The sequence below is a fragment of the Pelodiscus sinensis genome, chromosome 10, assembly GCF_052426305.1.
Source record: "Pelodiscus sinensis isolate ZL-2025 chromosome 10, ASM5242630v1, whole genome shotgun sequence".
Lineage (NCBI taxonomy): Eukaryota > Metazoa > Chordata > Testudines > Trionychidae > Pelodiscus > Pelodiscus sinensis.
Genome location: NC_143061.1, coordinates 18,869,727 through 18,888,683, shown reverse-complemented (window position 1 = coordinate 18,888,683; position 18,957 = coordinate 18,869,727). Strand labels below are relative to the sequence as shown.

Genomic DNA, 18,957 nt, shown 5'->3' with positions numbered 1-18,957 from the left:
CTTAGGAATAAGCCTTCTTGCGCAACTGTTCTTGTGCAAGATGCCAGTGTAGACAGGCAACATGAATTTCTTGTGCAAGAAAGTGCTATGGTTAAAATGGCCATCAGAGCTTTCTTGCGCAAGAGAGCGTCTACACTGGCATGGATGCTCTTGCTCAAACACACATCCCTTGTGCAAACGCATATGCCAGTGTAGATGCTCTCTTCTGGAAGAGTTTTTGCACAAGAACTCTTCCGCAAAAGAGTTCTTGCGCAAGATTATGCCAGAGTAGACATACTTTCTTGCCCTTGTGGCTGCAGAGAAAGCTTCAAAATGTGACCCCAGTGCACCCCAATGGTTAAAAAGCAGAAGACAAATAGAAAGAATACACACACACACACACACACACACACACACACACACACACACACACACACACACACACACACACACACACACAAAATCATGACTTTTTAAAGCCAAGCTCTTGATTTTTGGTGAGCACGGCTCATGATTTTTGAACACTTGAGGTAAGCAATACTGCAAGATTGTTCTTATCCAGTAATTTTTTGTAAGCAAGTACAATTACAGTCTCATGCTTGGAACAAAATGAAACAATAGGTACGAGTTATGACAGCTTTGCTGTACTCTCATGGAAAATCATCATCTTCATTTTAAAGCAGTATCCACCTAGTGAGAAAATCATTCACCCTTGCACCTTGGAATAGCTGAGTAACATTCCTAAAACAAACAGAATATTGTAAACAGGTGCTTTTAAAGTGAGATGTGGAAAATATAAAGGGTCAGTAACTGCAGAACCAGACATATATGCCTATGCTTTGAATTGTACATGATATTAATGCATTGCTCAAAATCTGCAAAATTGAAGCATTCACTACTCAAAAACTGATCATCACAATAGATGCCGATTTTTGAACACAGGAACAATGGAACTGGTAGCAGGAGAAGAATCTCATGTAGCCACTAAGGGCACTGAACTTTTTCCCTTATGTAAATTTTGAATCCAGCCCAAACAGTTACACATTGCCAGAAAGCCAGCACTTAGATGATTTATTTCCAAACACATTTCTGGTGAAAAAGGAAATTAAACTGATCAAGCAGAAACTCCATCTTAATTACTATAGCGTGGTGAGTAGTAGAATAGTAATGGGTGAAACTGAATGAATAGCAACCATTCATTTTGAAAGATGGTGGTGTAAGTGCCAAAGCCATTCAGTTGCTGACTGTCATTCAACAGCACTGTGAGTGACTAAAAACTCAATTCTTGAGCAACAGTCCATCCATACCACAGAGAGTGCAGACAATATTGGCTCCAATCCTGCTGCTGGCTCTAGGTCCCACTGAAACCACAGCAAACACCATGAAACCAAATCCTGGCATTTTGGGGCACTGTTGCATGATAAAGAAGGGATATACAACCACATCCTTAACTAATTGTACTATATACATAATAAACAGCTGGAATGACTGTGGCTTAGTTTCCACAAAGCAATTAAGTGGAGCTCATCAAATAATTTGTGGTTTTGGTTAGGTGGCCAATCTGTATTATCATGAGTGTAAATCCATTCCCATGGTGCTTAGTAATCTGGTGGTCACCCCACTAGAAATGGCATTGCTGTCATGAAAAGCAAGAATGTCTGATTTGAACAGCCATCAGTACAAGATATCAAGGGCCTCCAGGTAGGTAAATACAGGGGCATAACTGGTTTTTTAGGTCAAAAGACTTAAGGGAGCAATGTTTGTTCTTCCTCTTGATATATTCTATGTTAGATGGGAAGGTGATGGGAAGAGAGTTCTGCTTTCAAGTATGGATTAAAGATCCCAGCTGCAAATAGTTAAATCAATCAATGTGTTAAAAAACTTTGGACAGATACCGTGGAACTTATGAAGAGCTCTACATTGGGCAAACTCTGCTCTGATTGAGTTCAACAGGAGTTCTACCAAGGACTTCAATGGAAACTGAATAAAGCCATCACATAGTGCTTTTGAAAATCCCACCCTTGCTATACATTGCTACAGTTCTCTCTCCACTATTTCTCCCTCTCTACCTATGGGTATGTCTACACTACAGCGCTAATTAGAACTTAGTTCGAATTAGTTAATTCGAACTAAGCTAATTCGAACTAGCGCAGCTAGACTTAAAAACTAGTTCAAATTAGCGTTTTGCTAATTCGAACTAGCGCATCCACAGAGTGGACCCTGAACTGGGGTTAAGGATGGCCGGAAGCAGTGCCGGCAGGGCATCAGATGAGGACTTAGAGCGTGGAGCTGCTGTCTCAGGCTAGCCGAGGGCTGTGCTTAAAGGGTCCCGACCCCCACCCTGGACAGACAGTTCTCAGGGGGTTTCCCGCTGGCAAACCAGTCCTGGCTTGGAGTGCCCTGAGTGCCCACACTCGGCACATCACAGCACTCGGACATCAGCCCGGATGCACTTGCTGCAGGCTGCCATCTGGGGAGAGGGAGCAATCGGGGGGCTGCAGGAGAGTTTCCACCCCGAGGAGCCCGCAAAGCCACCCCAGTCCTCCCCATTGGGGGCTCGTACCCCATTCCTCCCTCACCTCCTTCCACTTACCCCTCCCAAGCCCCCTTCCTGATGTTCAAAATAAAGGACATGTGTGGTCAAAAATAGAAACTCTCTTTATTGAACAAAACTGGGTGAGACTGGGAAAAGGAGCTGGGAGAGGGGAAGAGAGAGGATGGGAGAGGGGAGGGCAACTACAATGATGAGGGGTTTGAAACAGGTCCCATATGAAGAGAGGATAAAGAGACTGGGACTTTTCAGCTTAGAAAAGAGGAGACGGAGGGGGGATATGATAGAGGTCTATAAAAGCATGAGTGGTGTGGAGAGGGTGCATACAGAAAAGTTCTTTATTAGTTCCCATAATAGAAGGACTAGAGAACACAAAAGGAAAGGAATGGGTAGCAGGCTTCAAACGAATAACAGAAAGTTCTTCTTCACAAAGCAAATAGTCAACCTGTGGAACTCCTTGCTGCAGGAGGCTGTGAAGGCTAGAACTAGAACAGAGTTTACAGAGAAGTGAGATCAAGTCATGGAGGTTGGGTCCATGGAGTGCTATTAGCCAGGGGGTAGGAATGGTGTCCCTGGCCTCTGTTTGTGGAAGGCTGGAGATGGATGGCATGAGATAAATAGCTTGGTCACTGTCTTTGGTCCATCCCCTCCAGGGTCCCTAGGGTTGGCCGCTGTCGGCAGACAAGCCACTGGGCTAGCTGGACCTTTGCTCTGACCCAGTACGGCCATTCTAAGCTCAGGGCTCAGGGTCGGGAGTCTCACTGGTCCATCCTGATTTTCATGCAAACCTGCTCCAGGGTGGCCAGGCTGGCAGCTCTCCTGCCCTAGATGGCCACTTTCCTGTGCCTAGTGCGGAGGTCATGGACGAGGTCCACGATGTCTACACTAGACCAGGCGGGCGCCCGCCTCTTGCGGCCCCGGGCAGGCTCCTGGGAACCGCCAGCCTGGTCCCAGGAAGAGGGGGAGGGCTGGGTGGCAGCAGGTGGCTGGCTCAAGCCGTGCCAGGTGCAGAGTATGCTGGCTGGGTGCTGGCAGGTTTGCACCTGGCACGGACACCGTAGCCAGCCCGTGTCCCTTTAAGGGGGGCAGTAGAGTTTCCCTGGTGTTGGCCAGAGTGGCCACCAGGGAAAGCTGGGGAGGGCTAGCCTCCCACTAGTTCGAATTAAGCGGCTACACAGCCCTTAATTCGAACTAGTTAGTTCAAACTAGGCTTAGTCCTCGTGGAATGAGGTTTACCTAGTTCGAACTAAGCGCTCCGCTAGTTCGAATTAAGTTCGAACTAGCGGATCGCTAGTGTAGCACCTATCAAAGTTAATTCGAACTAACGTCTGTAGTGTAGACATACCCTATGAAAGCACAGTCACAAAACCTAAGGATGCACATTTAGAAAAACCAACAATAAAATGTCACACAGCGAAAAGATTGGTAACCCACATTCTAGTTTTATTGACTGCAGGCAACTTTTTATGTTTCAAATAATTAAATTCTGCAACAGTGACATTAAAAAAGACCAATTTATCAAAATAATTGTATTCTGAAGATTATGTACATATTATACACTTTACAGTTATTACATAAACAGGCATTTTTATACATAATGTAAATATGGTAACCGGAAAATCCAAAATACATGTTGGCCAAAATATTCCTATGAAATGTAAGAAATATATAGGATATACTTTAAAAAATTAGAACTAGTAAAACTATCTTAAAAATGTAAAATTGAGTTAGTAGAAATTGAATTAAATTATATTCATATTAAAAGGTTAAACTAAAAATTATTAGTTATGTATTATTCAAAAAAATTAGAGAGAAACACTTAATATATTATCACCTTATTGTTGGTAGCCATGGCATGTCTCATTTCCAGCAATGGGACATAGCCTTGGAAATCCAGATTTCCATTCTCCAGGGGTTAATTCAAGAGTACCACAATGATTAGATTACAGCCCTTAGGCCTAACCCCTTTAAATGAAACAACAAAGGTGTATAACAGTACAAATATTGTATATTTTCATGCACCTCAATTACATTAGTTGTAGGACTTGGTATACTTAATACTAACCTACCAGAGGCCCAGTTCATTGACATTTCAGCATGCAGTGCTAAAGGGAGGCAAGACACACTGCAATGTGCTTAGTTTTATCACTAGTGTGTTGTTCACCAACTAAGCACAAACTACACTTTATATAGACATCCCTAGGGATGACCTCCACTAGAAACCTGGGGGCCTAAATTCAGAAGGGGATATCTTTAACAGTCTTATTAACAAACTTCAAATGCCTTAAGCCCTTTTACTTTCCAAAATGCATGTACAGCAGGCCTCACACACAATTGATCATTAAAGTGATTTCCTGATAGTGGGGCAGATAACCATTTATGAACTAGTTTGAGTAGCATCCAGTTATTCTTCCTGTAAACCAGGGCTACTCAACTCTGGAAGGCCCTGGGGCCCACAATGATATTTACAGCATATGGCAAGGGTCACAACTTAAGTGTGGTTGCATGTACATGCAAATATATGCAAATAGCTTCTTTCACACTGACGGGCATGAATACAAAGATTAAGGCAAGACTACACAAAACGCAGGCCCCATTTAAATCTGTGGTGCTGATATTAATAAAATGCAATATTTACCTGATTTCTACCCATATGACAGCACTTTTAATTATCAATGACAGTCCAGGAATTTAACTACTAAATTGCATATCAACAGAAGACCATTATATTGACGACTATTTTGTTTTGGCTCCCACCCATGGGCCGCGTGTTGAGTAGCCCTGCTGTAAATCTTTATTCTTCTTGTGCAAAGTATGTTTTCAGCTGATGGGACTATTTTAATTCTGCACCTCTGATTGCATTATGTAGGGAACTACTCAGAAATTATACATATTCTTTAAGACTGCCTTTAGTGTTTTTGCAACTGAAGCACCTTGATACACATTAAAATTGTTTCAAAATAATTGTAAATAAACAGCTGTTAAACTTAAAGCTTGGAGAGCTTGCATGATTTAAAATTTCACTGCATCTACACACTGAAATTTGATCCAGCAAGCACATGTACATACTTACCTTTAAGCATGTGAATAGACCCAATAAAGCAAATGAGACTACTGATGTGACCTAAAAGTTAAGCTCATAAGCATTTCAGGACTGGGGCTTCAGTGCACAATTCAGCTAGTCCTTACTCACATATGAACTACCGAAGGCAATGCATCCATCTGAGTGAATCATGTTGACTCAGGCATGAGATCACTTCCCAAGTAAGTCACAGTGTAAACCAAATGTGCTTTTCGAACTTGGACAATATGAAAGTTTAAATTTATACCAAAAATGTTCTTTTAAAACATTACCAGAATTATGAAAAGAATGAGACCTACTCCATTGTCTGTCCTTGTGTTGCCTTAATATAAAAGAGATGCTAATCTAGAATATCAAAATAGTGTATTCACAGATATGTATGAAAGCACCTAATAGAAAAGTAAAAAACATAAAAGGCAAACTTTGAATTATTGTAATTAAATATCCTTAGAAAAAAAGTTTGTTTCAAGCAAGGATCTTGTGTTGAACAGAACCCATAAAACAGCAGTGTTACATTTCCCCTCTTCTATGAGCTTTTGCTGCAATGGCACCACCTTCCTCCTCCTCCTCCTCTTCCTCCTCATAATTTTCTTCATGACCTTCTTTTGGGTTGTTCTCTTCTTGAACTCCTTGCTCATGGTCTGCACCTTCATTGTTTTTTTCATCAGCCTGGACAGATAAAAAGAAAAATGGAAGGATTTAGTGAAAGTACATTTACCCATAAAACTTTTACTAATATATATTGTGCGGTGATTATAGCATGACCCAGAACACACGGCTGAGTTAGGGTAAAATTCTCGTGTAGTACAGAAATTATAGGTCTGAGGAAGTGAGTGCAAAGTTGGCTTTAAGCCTCTTGATTCTAGGATGCTCTGGAGACTATGTGTCATAACCCAAAATCTTGGTGGAACTATAGGCCTGCGCCTAATCCCATCCACCATGTTGAGTCCTGCAAAGTGGTCTACATAAGGCAGCCTGCAGTTGTCCCACATAATTCCTGTGTTAAGGGAACTATCCCCTATATCGTTCTAGGGTTTTATAATACTTTATTATACCACAGAAGGCTACAGTGGAGATGAAAATTTCATCCTTTGCAGTCCAATCTTTTGTTGAAGTTAATGCCAAAAGTCCCATTGATTTCACAGTAGCAGAATGCTACTGTTATTGAGTTACACTATTACATGCGGTTATAATGTAATAGTTACATAACTCAATAATCCTCATGCACAACAGAGCACAGATTCAGGGAAAGTTTCTGGGCTGTGTGTCTTAAGGCTACAGTATAGAATTTGTAGCCCTGATGTGTGTATGGGAGGATTAGGAGCAAATTTAGAGATGCAATTAAATAGGTACAGGCAGGTGAAAAAGGGGTGGTTTTCATGAGATGCTGGAAGAGTTGATAAAGGAATTGTAGATGCTTGAGTTGGAGGGTCCCTAAGTTGAAAGAACATTTGTTAGGAACAGGAATGGAAGTTGAGACCGAGTGAGAGTTAACTTGTGCTTAAAAGTGAGCCTCTCCCTTTATTGTGTAATGTCTACCATGACTGTAGTATTGTTAAAGACAACTAAATCTGCTATTTTATTGTACCCACATTTTCATCATTTTCACCATATGGCTCTTCAGCATTGTGTTCCAGTTCCTTTTTCTTCTCTTCAGTCAAATCTTCCTGGACCTAAAAGGCACAAACAGACATCTCTGCAAATCTCTGGTTTCCTTTAAAATGAACCTGTGGCAAATATTATCCTTGTACAGTAGAACTTCAGAGTAAACAGGTGAGTAATCCCACAGTTTTAAATGTTAATCTGTGAAATATGCCTTTTAAAGCATTTGAGCATTAATTTTTATGTTTATTGAACAAACACAAAACATCTCACATTTTTTTCTGCTTTACCAATAAATACCAAGTTCTTACTAACACTGCTTACACACAGATGCTATGCAGGTTGTAGCCCTCCGGTTCACTACCCCATTAGGAGGTTATTCAACATAGAGGAATCCTTGTGACTTTTTTTACACAACTATGGGATACTAGGCTTGAGGCTCCTTTATGCACTCTACATTGTGTGTCGATGTGTGCATCTCAGACCAGACTTACTCAGCCAAGCTACCAGAAACAGGCTTTATTTTGTAAACAACACAGAGCAGGATCACAGTTCAGCAGCCTCTTCTCTGCTTGCAGCCTACACGCTCCTAGTTCAGTCAGTTCTGAGACCCTGCTGGGGGGCAGAGGGTACACTGTACAACACAACCCCCTTTACAAACATATTCTAACTCCCATGGTAACTAAACCCCACAACAAACAAGCCCATGTTCTTTCTCCCTTTGTGTCACTTAAGCTCCTCTGAGGGCGCCCTACAAGCCCTATTTAGGTCCTACCAGTAAAGAACATACAACCGGATTACAGTTCAGCAGCCTCCTCTTTGCTTGCAGCCTGCATGATCCCAGCTCAGTCAGTGCATCACTGACAATCAACTCCCTATCCTAAAAAACAATCCCTCACTCACAGACCTTGGGAGACAAGCTACTCCTTGCTTACAGACAGCTGCCCAAACTGAAGCAAATACTCACCAGCAGCCACACAACAGAAACACTAACCCAGGAAAACATCCCTGCAACAAACCCCTCTGACAACTCTGTCCACATATCTATACAAGTGACACTATCACAGGTCCTAACTACATAAACTACATCATCAGGGCTCATCCACCTGCACATCCACTAATGTGATATATGCTAGGGATGTCGATGTGTAGTCAACTACAAGATTAACTGATAAGCCTGGGCTTATCCGTTATTCTTGTCAACTACACGCACTCTCCTCCCCTTGCTGCCTCTGTATCAGAGGCTGCAGGGAAGGAGGGTGGAATGGGAGCTAGTGCCTTGATGAGCTGGCTTTAAACAGGCTCTCCACAAGCACTGGATCTTCCTCCCCTGGCCCCGTGCTGCTGCTGCTTCTGATAAAGAGACAGCAGCGTGGAGAGTGAAGAGGGCAGGCTGGAGCTGGTAAGTACAGGGAACGGGCTTTCAAGCAGGCTCCCCAAGTGTGCTGGCTCCGCAGATCTGCCTCCCCACCCCTTGCTACCTCCTACAGGGGCAGAGAGAGCGGGGGAAGGAAGGGAGGCAGGAGCCAGCTTAAAAGCTGGTTCCCCCCATCACTAGCTCCATGGTGCTGCCTACCTTCCCCTCTGTACCAGGTACCTCTGTATCAGAGGCAACAGCAAAGGGTGGCAGGCAGTTGGTTTGCATGGAAAGCTGGTTTTTAAACTGGCTTCCCTGGCAGACCAGCTCCCGCCTGCCACCCTGCACGACTGTCTCTGATACTGAGGCAGCTGTATGGAGTAGCAAGAGACTCCCCGGGAGTGGGGCCAGAGCATACTGGCTGCTTACCCCACACCTGGAGACTCTTAAATGGTTGTGTAACCACTAAGATTTCATGCAGTTACATGCCAATTCAATTACACAATATTTAACATCCCTAATATATGCTATCAAGTACCAGCAATGCCCCTCTGCCATGTATATTGGCCAAACTGGACAGTCTCCATGCCAAAGAATAAATAGACACAAATCAGACATCAAGAAAGTTCAAAAGCTTCAGAGGGGTAGCCAAGTTAGTCTGTTCAGGATAAACTTAAAAAACAACAAAGAGTAAGGTAGCACTTTAAAGACTAACAAAACATGTAGCTGCGGGGGGAGGGGGGGAATAAAAGGAGGCAGAGGTATATAAATATCAAAGGGAAAACTGAGCTGGTATGTAACAGGCGAAACTGATAGTTAAAAGGAGCAGATAAGGACCATTAGTTAGCAATTAGAGAGGAAGTGTATTAACATCAGAATCTACACAGACAAAGAACCATTGGCACCTTCATTGTCTGGCTGGTTGAAAATGTCCTAGCCATCTGGTATCTTGATTCAAACCATTGGCATGTAACCATCTGGTATCTTGATTCAAACCATTGGCATGTAAGAAAGTTAACATACATAAACCTGTAGGGGAACACTTACACCTTCCTGGACATTCACCCTTCTAACAACCAACCAACCAACTAAACCAATCAACCCCTTCAAAACCAGATTACAAAGGGAAACAGCAGAACTGTTGGTTATCTCACTACAAAGGCCATTTCCCCCTTCTTGGGATTCACACCTCTCTGTGAATACAGCTGCTGTGAGTGAACAACATCTAACCTGATTTGACTGGCCTTATTAACACTTGATAAGTAACTTCCTTCTTTTTTTATGTAATTTCCTCTGTAATTTCCTCTCCAATTCATTTGATGAAGTGGGTTTTATTCACAACAGCATATATCCTAATAAATCTGTCACAGTCTCTAAAAATGATTTTTTTTAACTTTTATAAAACTCACTGAAGTTCACCAGAATGAACTGAGATCTGTTATGCCACCTGATTTCCACCCATACTCTTCACTCTTTTTATTACCTCCTCTTCTCCCTCTTCTTGGTACTGTTCGTCCACATTGTCTTCTTGCTGATCAGGATTTCCTGCCATCTGCAGAAACAAAGTGAAACATAGTTCTACCATGCAGGCCTCTTTATTTTAGTAATGCAGATTGTTAGAGCTACTTGCACTGCAACTAAAATCTCCTGCATTCCAGAGTAATAGTGCAGGAAATTTGTAATTTGTTAAACATCTTTAATAATAGACTGGTTACATCCTTTATACCAAGTTAAATTTTAAAAAGAGTGGACTGGTTATAATGAAATCATTGCACAACACAAGTCAGACTACTGACACCATGCAAACAAAAAATACAGTCCCTGCCATATGAAGTTCATAGTCTAATGGAAAATACAATAGGCAAGATGCAATGGGAAGCCCAGAGGAAAAAACTGAAAAAACCTGTTTTCTGGGAAACTTTACTTGTGGAAATCATGAAGAAGTCAGTCTTCATGAGGGATATGAGTGAAGACAGGGCAGTGGCCTGGATAAGTATAATGGGAAGTTGTCCACGCAGGGAGTAGCATACAAGGTGACATGATAGCAAAACAGGTCATTGAATCTGGCAGCGGGGCGAGGGTGATGTGATTAGAGACAAAGTCAAGTACCTGAAGTAGTTCTATGTACAGAACACACAGGTAAAATTACAGTACAGGTTGGACTTCCCTGGTCTGGCACCCTTGGGACCTGACTGATCTCGAATGAGGGAGTTCGCTGGACCATGGGAGGTCAATTCTGTCCCCCATGCTGCCAACCTCCAGGCTCTCCTGGGGAGTGCGGGTCTGGCAGGATGGCCAGGATCGGGCCCCGAGCGGCGCACGGGCCCAGCATACCCGAGCGCCGGGCAAGCCCACAGCACGAGTGTGAGCTGCCCCAGGCGTGGCGTGGGGAGGTAAGGTTGCTCCCGCAGACCTGCCAACCAAAGCTCCTGTCCAGCCCTGGAGAGAGGGAAAGCAAGGCCATTGTGGTATGAAGTGTCCCTGGAGCCCCTTGCCTTCACGGAAGGTCAGATAAGTGAAGATTGGATAACCGAGACTTTACTGTATAACATCTTTTGAAAAGCCATTCTCCGCCTAGCTGTAAATATGTACACACAATTACACATATTCTACAGATGTTTCCTTTTATCTGCTCACCACTAAATGTTCTTCCATCTCAGGATTCTCCTGCTTCGGATTGTTTTGTTTGTGTTGTTCATTCTCATCTGGCAGATTCTCTTCTCTCTCTTGTTCAGCTTCTTCAAACTCATCCTCTCCCTGATTGTTGGGATCATCAGCTGGGTTCACATCTTCCACTGCTGCTTTCTGTAATTTTTAGATGGGTGTATAGTGTAAGAACATTTGTCACAGCAACTCCATTTCCCTTGAGAGTTGTTATAGTAATAGTTACCTCAGGGCTGATCGAGTGCCAAAGGAAGCCAACAGGAGTTTTTCCATTGGCTTCGGTGGGCACTAAATCAAAACCTTAGCAATTATGAAAAGTGGCAGATTTGCAGCTCTGGAAAAAATATATCAGCTCTGAATAAGGATACAGCTGTGATGTGCACATCTGTGTACTAGAAACTAGACCAAGGATACCAATTCATTTTACATAGGATACTGCAAGGCTTTTGGTTACTGACAACGCAGCAAGTAATAATATCTGATAAAGTACAGCTCTTTATGGGCAGCAAAGTGAGGTTAGAATAGCTAAGGGTATGTCTAGACTACACCTCTCTGTTGACAGAGAGATGTAGATTAGGCACATTGAAATTGCTAATGAAGCCGGAATTTAAATATCCCTTGCCTCATTAGCATAAACATGGCCACCACTTTTTTCGAAACAGAGTTTTTCGAAGGGAAAAAAACCAGCAGTCTAGACGCGGATCTGTCAAAAATAAAGCCTTTTTCAATAGATCCTGTAAACCTCATCTTTTAAGGAATACAGGATCTGTCGAAAAAACTATATTTTCCACAGATCTGCATCTAGACTGCCATTTTTTTGGAAAAAAAAAAAACATTTTGAAAAATGTTAATGAGGTGCAGGGTATTTAAATCCCAGCTTCATTAGCAATTTTGATGTGCTTGATTTGCATCCCTCTGTTGACAGAGGGATGCAGTCTAGACGTAGCCTAAGTGTCAAACTCTGTTTAGGCCTGACTTCACATAGTGCACAAAAGTTGCTCTCCATGCTATGCTAGGCTGTGATACATTGACCCAAGCCACATTTGCATCTTACTTAAAGGAAAAAATGCCTGAGATCTCCTCAACCTTTGCTATTCAATATATGCCGTTTCCCCCTTATGTTTATTATCCATTATTATCCTGTAAATTAAATACTGCAGCTACCAAGACAACAGTAACCTCTCTGGGCTAAAAAATATTCTTCTCTTCAAATACTTGCCATGCAATCTAGTCTACTAAATAAAAATGCAAGTGTGCAAGATCACAGAACTGAACAAAATAATGCAGAAGTGGATTCTCCTCCCTCCCTGTGTTGTCTCAGACAGCCAATGAGCTTGTCTACTGCTTTTGTATCAGTGTTCCGAGGCATTCTGTCTTTCAACAATGAAGACCTTGCTAATTTCAAAGAAAACAAATATAATTAAATAAAAAGAATAAAATGTGTCCAAGATCTTATTTCAAAAGTCAGATTTGTCTTACCACTGGCTCATCTGCCGGCTGGTTTTCTGTTCGATGCTCTGGTTCTTGCTGCTCATTGGCATTAATTTGATCTTCTACTTCTTCAGCTTCATCTTGGTGCTGATTGTCCCTTTCATACACTGACAAAATTAATTATTAGCATGAGGATTAAAGTAGCCTCTGGAGCCCACAACTTAGAAAAAGGCCCCATTGTGATAGATGGTGTGCATATGCACCCCTATCCTGAAGAACGTATGATAAAAATAGATAAAAGGATTTTGTCTTAATTTTAAAGATGGGAAACTGAGATACAGAAAAACTAAGTGATTTGCTCAATTTCAGGCCAGAATTCTATGGCAGAGCTAACTCCTGAATCCAGACCTCCTCAGATTGTGTCTAGTACCTTCACTGCAAGGCAGACCTTCTTCTTGCATGTATATAATCTTAACAAAATCCATATCTTAGGAAACACATCTACTAAAAATCACAAATGAACCTTAAAGTCTCTAATTTTAATAGTAAGCTAAATACAGCGCTCTTATTGGAAACCAAAACAGATGCACTTATTTCTAAATGGATGATACTGTCTGACTTTGAAAACAGTTCAAATGGGGAAAAGAAAATAATTCAGTCTCACCTCCATCCTCTTCGTGGATGCCTTGCTCCTCTTCTCCTTGTACAATATCATGGTCCATATTGTCATAATGAGCTTGTTGGCTAAAAAATTATACGGAAAATGCAGTTTTAGTTTCACAGATCTGGCTTTTTAAAAAGGATTCTTAGGTTCACATTACTTTTAGCTAAGTTATTCCATTAGCATTTTTAAAAGGAAATACACATGATGCAACAAGATGATTTTGTGTAGGATGCCTTAATAGCCTTTGCATCTCTTTTCCTATCTGTAGAAATGGAGGCTAGTACTTATTTATTTGTAGGGCTGTTACAAAAACACAAGCTAGTGCCTCTACAGTGCTTTGAAAATATGGAGGGCTAAAAAATGAAACCAGAGCCTAAAATTCAAAAAGATGTTTAATAAAAGGCATTAATTTAGGTATTGTTATGGCAAAGACTTTGCCCATGTGACACTCCCTCTAGGATTAGGGATTTGGACTATACAAAATCACAAAAGGCTTCCTGGTAGTAAGTGCAGGTTATTTTTTTTTAATGTTACTCATGTTAATACTTCCCTGTGAGGCTGTGTCCAGACTCCATGCCTCCGTCGACGGAGGCATGTAGATTAGCCAGCTCGGAAGAGGGAAATGAAGCCGCGATTAAAATAATCGCGGCTTCATTTAAATTTAAATGGCTGCCCCGATCTGCCGATCAGCTGTTTGTCGGCAGATCGGGAGAGTCTGGACGCGATGCCCCGACAAAGAAGCCTTTCTTCATCGACACAGGTAAGCCTCGTGAAACCAGGTTTACCTGTGTCGATGAAGAAAGGCTTCTTTGTCGGGGCATCGCGTCCAGACTCTCCCGATCTGCCGACAAACAGCTGATCGGCAGATCGGGGCAGCCATTTAAATTTAAATGAAGCCGCGATTATTTTAATCGCGGCTTCATTTCCCTCTTCCGAGCTGGCTAATCTACATGCCTCCGTCGACGGAGGCATGGAGTCTGGACACAGCCTGAGTGTGTTCAGAAGATGTTTCTGTAAAGATCATCAAACAGGGTTAAGGTTCAAAAAATAAGTGAAGGCCACTAATGGCTTTGAAATTATCTACGCAGGAGAATAGAAACAGTATTAATTGAAAACAATTGTTAAATGGGGGACTGAAGGTAGTGGTAGGCAGGTGAAAGATAATCCACAGTACAGTACATAGATTGATTTTGACAAGCATCAAGTTCTCATGAAATTGTTTAAAAATATTTTTCATTTATGGGCTGCTGTACATCATAAGACATCCTAACACATTTCAAAAACTGAAAATTGTGTTGTACAGCACTGCTGACATATGGCCACCTCTGGGGTGAAGAATGACCACCAGATAGTACAAAGCAAGCCACATAACCATTCTGGGGAAAAATGTATAAACGTCCAAGACACCAGACACATACTTGGAGCAGCTAACCCTCTTGCTGCTTCCATCTCAAAAGCTACCTTCTATTTTTAGCCCACTAGCTCAATGACACCTAGTGGGAGATGTCTTTGACGTGCAGTTTACACTGAAGTGTAGACATAACCCAGGAAACCCAGAGTGCAGACCACAGCACACATGTGAGAGAAGTTGTTAACCTTAGCTGGTTTTTGTACTGCTCTTCTCCTCGTTCCGCTTGTCTCCGTAGCGCAAGCTCTTTTTCCTGAAGCTGCTGCTGCCGTAATAATTGCCCTTTCAGCCTCTGTTGGTGTAGAGATTCCTGATGCTCCCTTAGCTGTTTGGCTTCTTCAGCTCTTTGGGCTGCCAGACGCTGCTGTTCCAACTGTTCCTCATAGGCCGGTTTGTATCTTCTTGTTACACTCCGTGTCAGAGTTTCCTGTGAAAAAACATATTTGAATATACGCACTTTCAAACTTGTCTTCTTGGGAACTCATTTCCTTTCACTAGAGGAATGATTTTCCTGGTAGAACATCAACCAGAAATGGGCATGCAAAAATTGCTGAGGCTAAAAAAGGAATGTCTGGGAGAAAGGAGAGAATTATGCAGGCAATGGATGAGAACAATGTTTGATAGCAAAACGGTGGTTTATGTTTGTAAAGTCCAACTTCACTCTTGAAATTTTCACCATCTTACTTAAAGCTACACATTAAATGTTCCCATTATAAGCACAGCTGCTTTTTAAAAGGAGAATTAGAATACATGAGACTGTGGTATACAGCTTTTAGCACCATAAATTTGACACGAAGATCCCATATTGATAGGTACTTCACATATTTTAGAAAGTTAAAAAAATCCTGTTATTATTGGCTGTCAGAGGTGGGGTTGATCATATGGGCAGTGTCAGAGAAAGAATCAAAGATTTTTGGTAAATGCAGTTTAGGCTATTGGCTATCATCAAAACATAGTGCCATATAGTACATGTCCTTCAACCCATATGCCGTGTGGAATACATCATGTGTAAAAATATCTTACCTAAATGAAAACCGTGCTGAACTACTCACAGTTGGTTAAATGACACATCCTGAAAGCATCCCCACATTTTCTTTCTTTAAATTTTTTTTTTTTTGGTACATTACTAAAAAATGATAGGCATGGAAGAATATCAAGATTACTGACATAACACTGTTCCAATAGACTTCAATTATTGTTTTGTTCTTAACATGAATGAACAGCTTGACTGGGTCTTAAATGAGAAACTATACACTATTTGCAACCAGGCACAACAAAGGCAGTCATTGTGCAATCTCCTGCCACTGCAGCTAAATTATGATAACCTCCTAACCTACAATGTCCCTGCCATTCTGGTCCAGAGCCAAAGTTTTTCCATCATGCTTGATTTCCATAATTGTTTTGTTAGATGGATAAATGTATACAAGGATTAGGGTGAGACCAACAAACTAATTTTTCTGTTTGAGACTTGATACAAAATACCTTTCCACATCTTAATGTCTCTGTTTAAAGCTCCACAGAACATGTCTCCCCCTTACTTTACTTTCAATTCCCTTTGCTTCTCTAGGCATGCTCACCTTTTAAAAATGCTTTGTCAAAATATTAGAAAAAACTTGAATGAAAAATATTTATTGGAGTTATACCAATAAATAGAAAGGAAATGTAATTGCATTTCCTATGGCATATCAAATTTAACATTCTAAAGAAAGCTTCCCCCCTCCAAAAAAAAAACCCCAAATGCAAATCTCCCCCTCCTACAATCTACAAGCTTTAGTCTCAACTCAACATGGCTTTTCTTTTGCATCTGCTACTTGGATAATTACATCCAATTGAGAAAGCACGTAATCATGTGCTTAATTTTAAGCATATGCTTAGAGTGTCAGGCATTTAAGTGCTGTCTTTGAAATGTTGTCTTGCTCCTCAACTATCTGCAAATCAAAATGATACTAATTAAATCTGCAACTAATTGCAGGTGTCAAACAAGGACTGCACTTGACAGGTGAGAGACATTGTGGCCATTTTTAAAACAACTGTTCAGCAAATTAACTAAAGGGGAGAAGAGAATCCTGCACCTCTGAGTGAATGTGTTCACCCAGCATGTTGGCTGCTGCTGCTGCTTTTTGTTCATGTTCTTTCCATTCATGTTCTTCTGGTGCTTGATCCTGTTCTTCCACCAAGTGCTCAGGTTGCCCTGCCTGCTCCATTTCTTCCTCTTCAAGTTCTTTTCTGTGCTCCTCTTCAACTTGTTCCAGGTGATGTTCTTCTTCTTCTCCTGCTTCTTGTTGCTGCTGAATATTCAGTTCTTTATGAGGATGACCCTCATTTGCTTTTCTGCCTACATGTAAAGGTTCATCGCCATCTTCTCTTCTCTTGACATTTATTTCTTCCCTCTCCTGTAGCTTTGCCTCATTCTGGAGTACCTGTGGAAAATGCCATATTAAATTCCATGATATTTCAAATATGTCTCTACTTCCAGAGTCCATGACACTATAAAATATTTGCATGACTTCCAATAAAGGCTTAAAATTCGGTAATTTTCAATTAAAAAACTGTCCCCGTTTATTATCATCAGTGATTAGTTTTGATAATCACTTAAGGCCTTTTTCAGGCTGTAGACTCAAAGTAATCTCCAACTAGCAGCTAACCATCTATTTACCTATTTGTAAGTATAAACAAAGTAATCTTTATTGATATGTGTATCCACATTAATTGTTGGCACAAAAGAATACAATTTATTTAGGGCACAAATTATACCTGCAGAAAGTAGTAGTTACTGAATATCTAACTCATAATTTATAATCTTCTCAGATTTGGTTATATTCTAAAAAATATGAAGGGTGAGATTTCCAACCTTGCTCATGATGATCCCCACATTATTCCTAAAGCAGAATCCTACTGAAGTCTGTGACAACTTGTGGAGTCATGAGTAAAGGTAGCATACGTCAATTGTGTTCTGCAATAAAAATTAAGGACCAGATTCTGATACACTTACTCACGGTGAGTAAAATTTCATTCAACAATCAGAACCTACTTTAAGAGTAAGGTTCTACTCAGTTTGAGTATGGGCATGAGAATTTAGTCCTTGGATCTATGCAACTAAAAATGACAATGGGCGTGAAATATCTCAATCTTCTCAAACTATTTAATAACAATAGCCATTGATGCTTAAGAAATTAAATTAAGACTGCTGAAGATCTAAAACTAGAGATGAGAACGGGTACCGGTTACATGGTAAGCATCACCCTTACCAGGTGATGCTTACTGTTAACCAGCAGCCCCATGGGGCTGCCAGCTCGCCCATGGAATCCTGCTTAATAGTAACCAGTTAAACATAACTTCTAATCAGTTAACTGATTAAACAGGATTTTATATCCTTAGCTAAAACACAAGTTGTCAACATCATATATCAAAATATGTCAAAACCAAGTATATTTAAATCAAACATCTTTTGTTTCCTATCTGCAAATTCTGATTTTTCATCAATGGAATTTTATTTTCATTATTTTGTGTGTATGATGAAATCAACATTACTGATATTTAAATCCAAGTCCTCCAAACTCATTTGTTTTATTTCAGAAATATTTAGTTCCATATGACTAAAAATGATCTTTTCCCCATATCTTACATGTAAACCCGCACTTTTCTTTTCATGCAACTAAAATATTTCCGTTGTAAAATATTGAAAAGATACATTCAGAGGTCTTCAGAATTTGTGTTTCAACCAAAACAATCTGGCAAATTCGCAAAATATTTCAGCCTAAGCCAATCTGCATTTTGCATCCAAAAATTTTGTCCAAACATTTTCAAGCCCCAACTGAAAATCATCAGGGAAAAAAACCGCTGTAGCAGCCAATGATGTTCACCTCTTTTTGATCTTCAGCTGCATTCTTCTCATGTGCTGGGAGGTTGCTATTTGTAGGTGTTACTGCTGCCATTGCTGCCTCCTGTTGAACATTTGGCTGCTCTAATTTCCCAGGTTGTCGAAAACTTGGCATTTTGTTGAGTGTGTCCTTCAGTTGCTTATATTCTTCTACCTGGGACTAAAATTGAAATATACCCACTGTACTACCCGAGATAAGCATATTAAAATACACTCATAAATACTGATTCCGAGTGGATTTGTTGGCACAATGTGTACACAGAATCACTCAACATGCACATTAGATCAAACATCAAGATTCTAAGACTGGTTGCTTTGATGTATTAGACAGCCTTGATT

General features: G+C 40.9%; 1 protein-coding gene across 3 annotated transcripts in view; it reads right to left on the bottom strand.

The window, feature by feature from the left end:
- Nucleotides 1-3,951: 3,951 nt before the first annotated feature.
- Nucleotides 3,952-18,957, bottom strand: part of GOLIM4 (golgi integral membrane protein 4) — a 60,101-nt gene continuing 45,095 nt past the window's right edge. For 2 of the 3 annotated variants that reach the window (XM_075937888.2, XM_075937887.2), the window contains 9 exons: nt 18,602-18,778; nt 16,811-17,158; nt 14,927-15,165; nt 13,331-13,410; nt 12,715-12,833; nt 11,209-11,376; nt 10,055-10,123; nt 7,205-7,285; nt 3,952-6,281 (listed from right to left, as the gene is read on the bottom strand). In XM_075937888.2, the coding sequence (XP_075794003.2) occupies nt 6,123-6,281; nt 7,205-7,285; nt 10,055-10,123; nt 11,209-11,376; nt 12,715-12,833; nt 13,331-13,410; nt 14,927-15,165; nt 16,811-17,158; nt 18,602-18,778 (1,440 nt within the window). In that variant the 3' untranslated portion in view covers nt 3,952-6,122. The remainder of the gene's footprint in view (nt 6,282-7,204; nt 7,286-10,054; nt 10,124-11,208; nt 11,377-12,714; nt 12,834-13,330; nt 13,411-14,926; nt 15,166-16,810; nt 17,159-18,601; nt 18,779-18,957) is intronic. The other variant, XM_089780776.1, reaches the window with a different exon arrangement.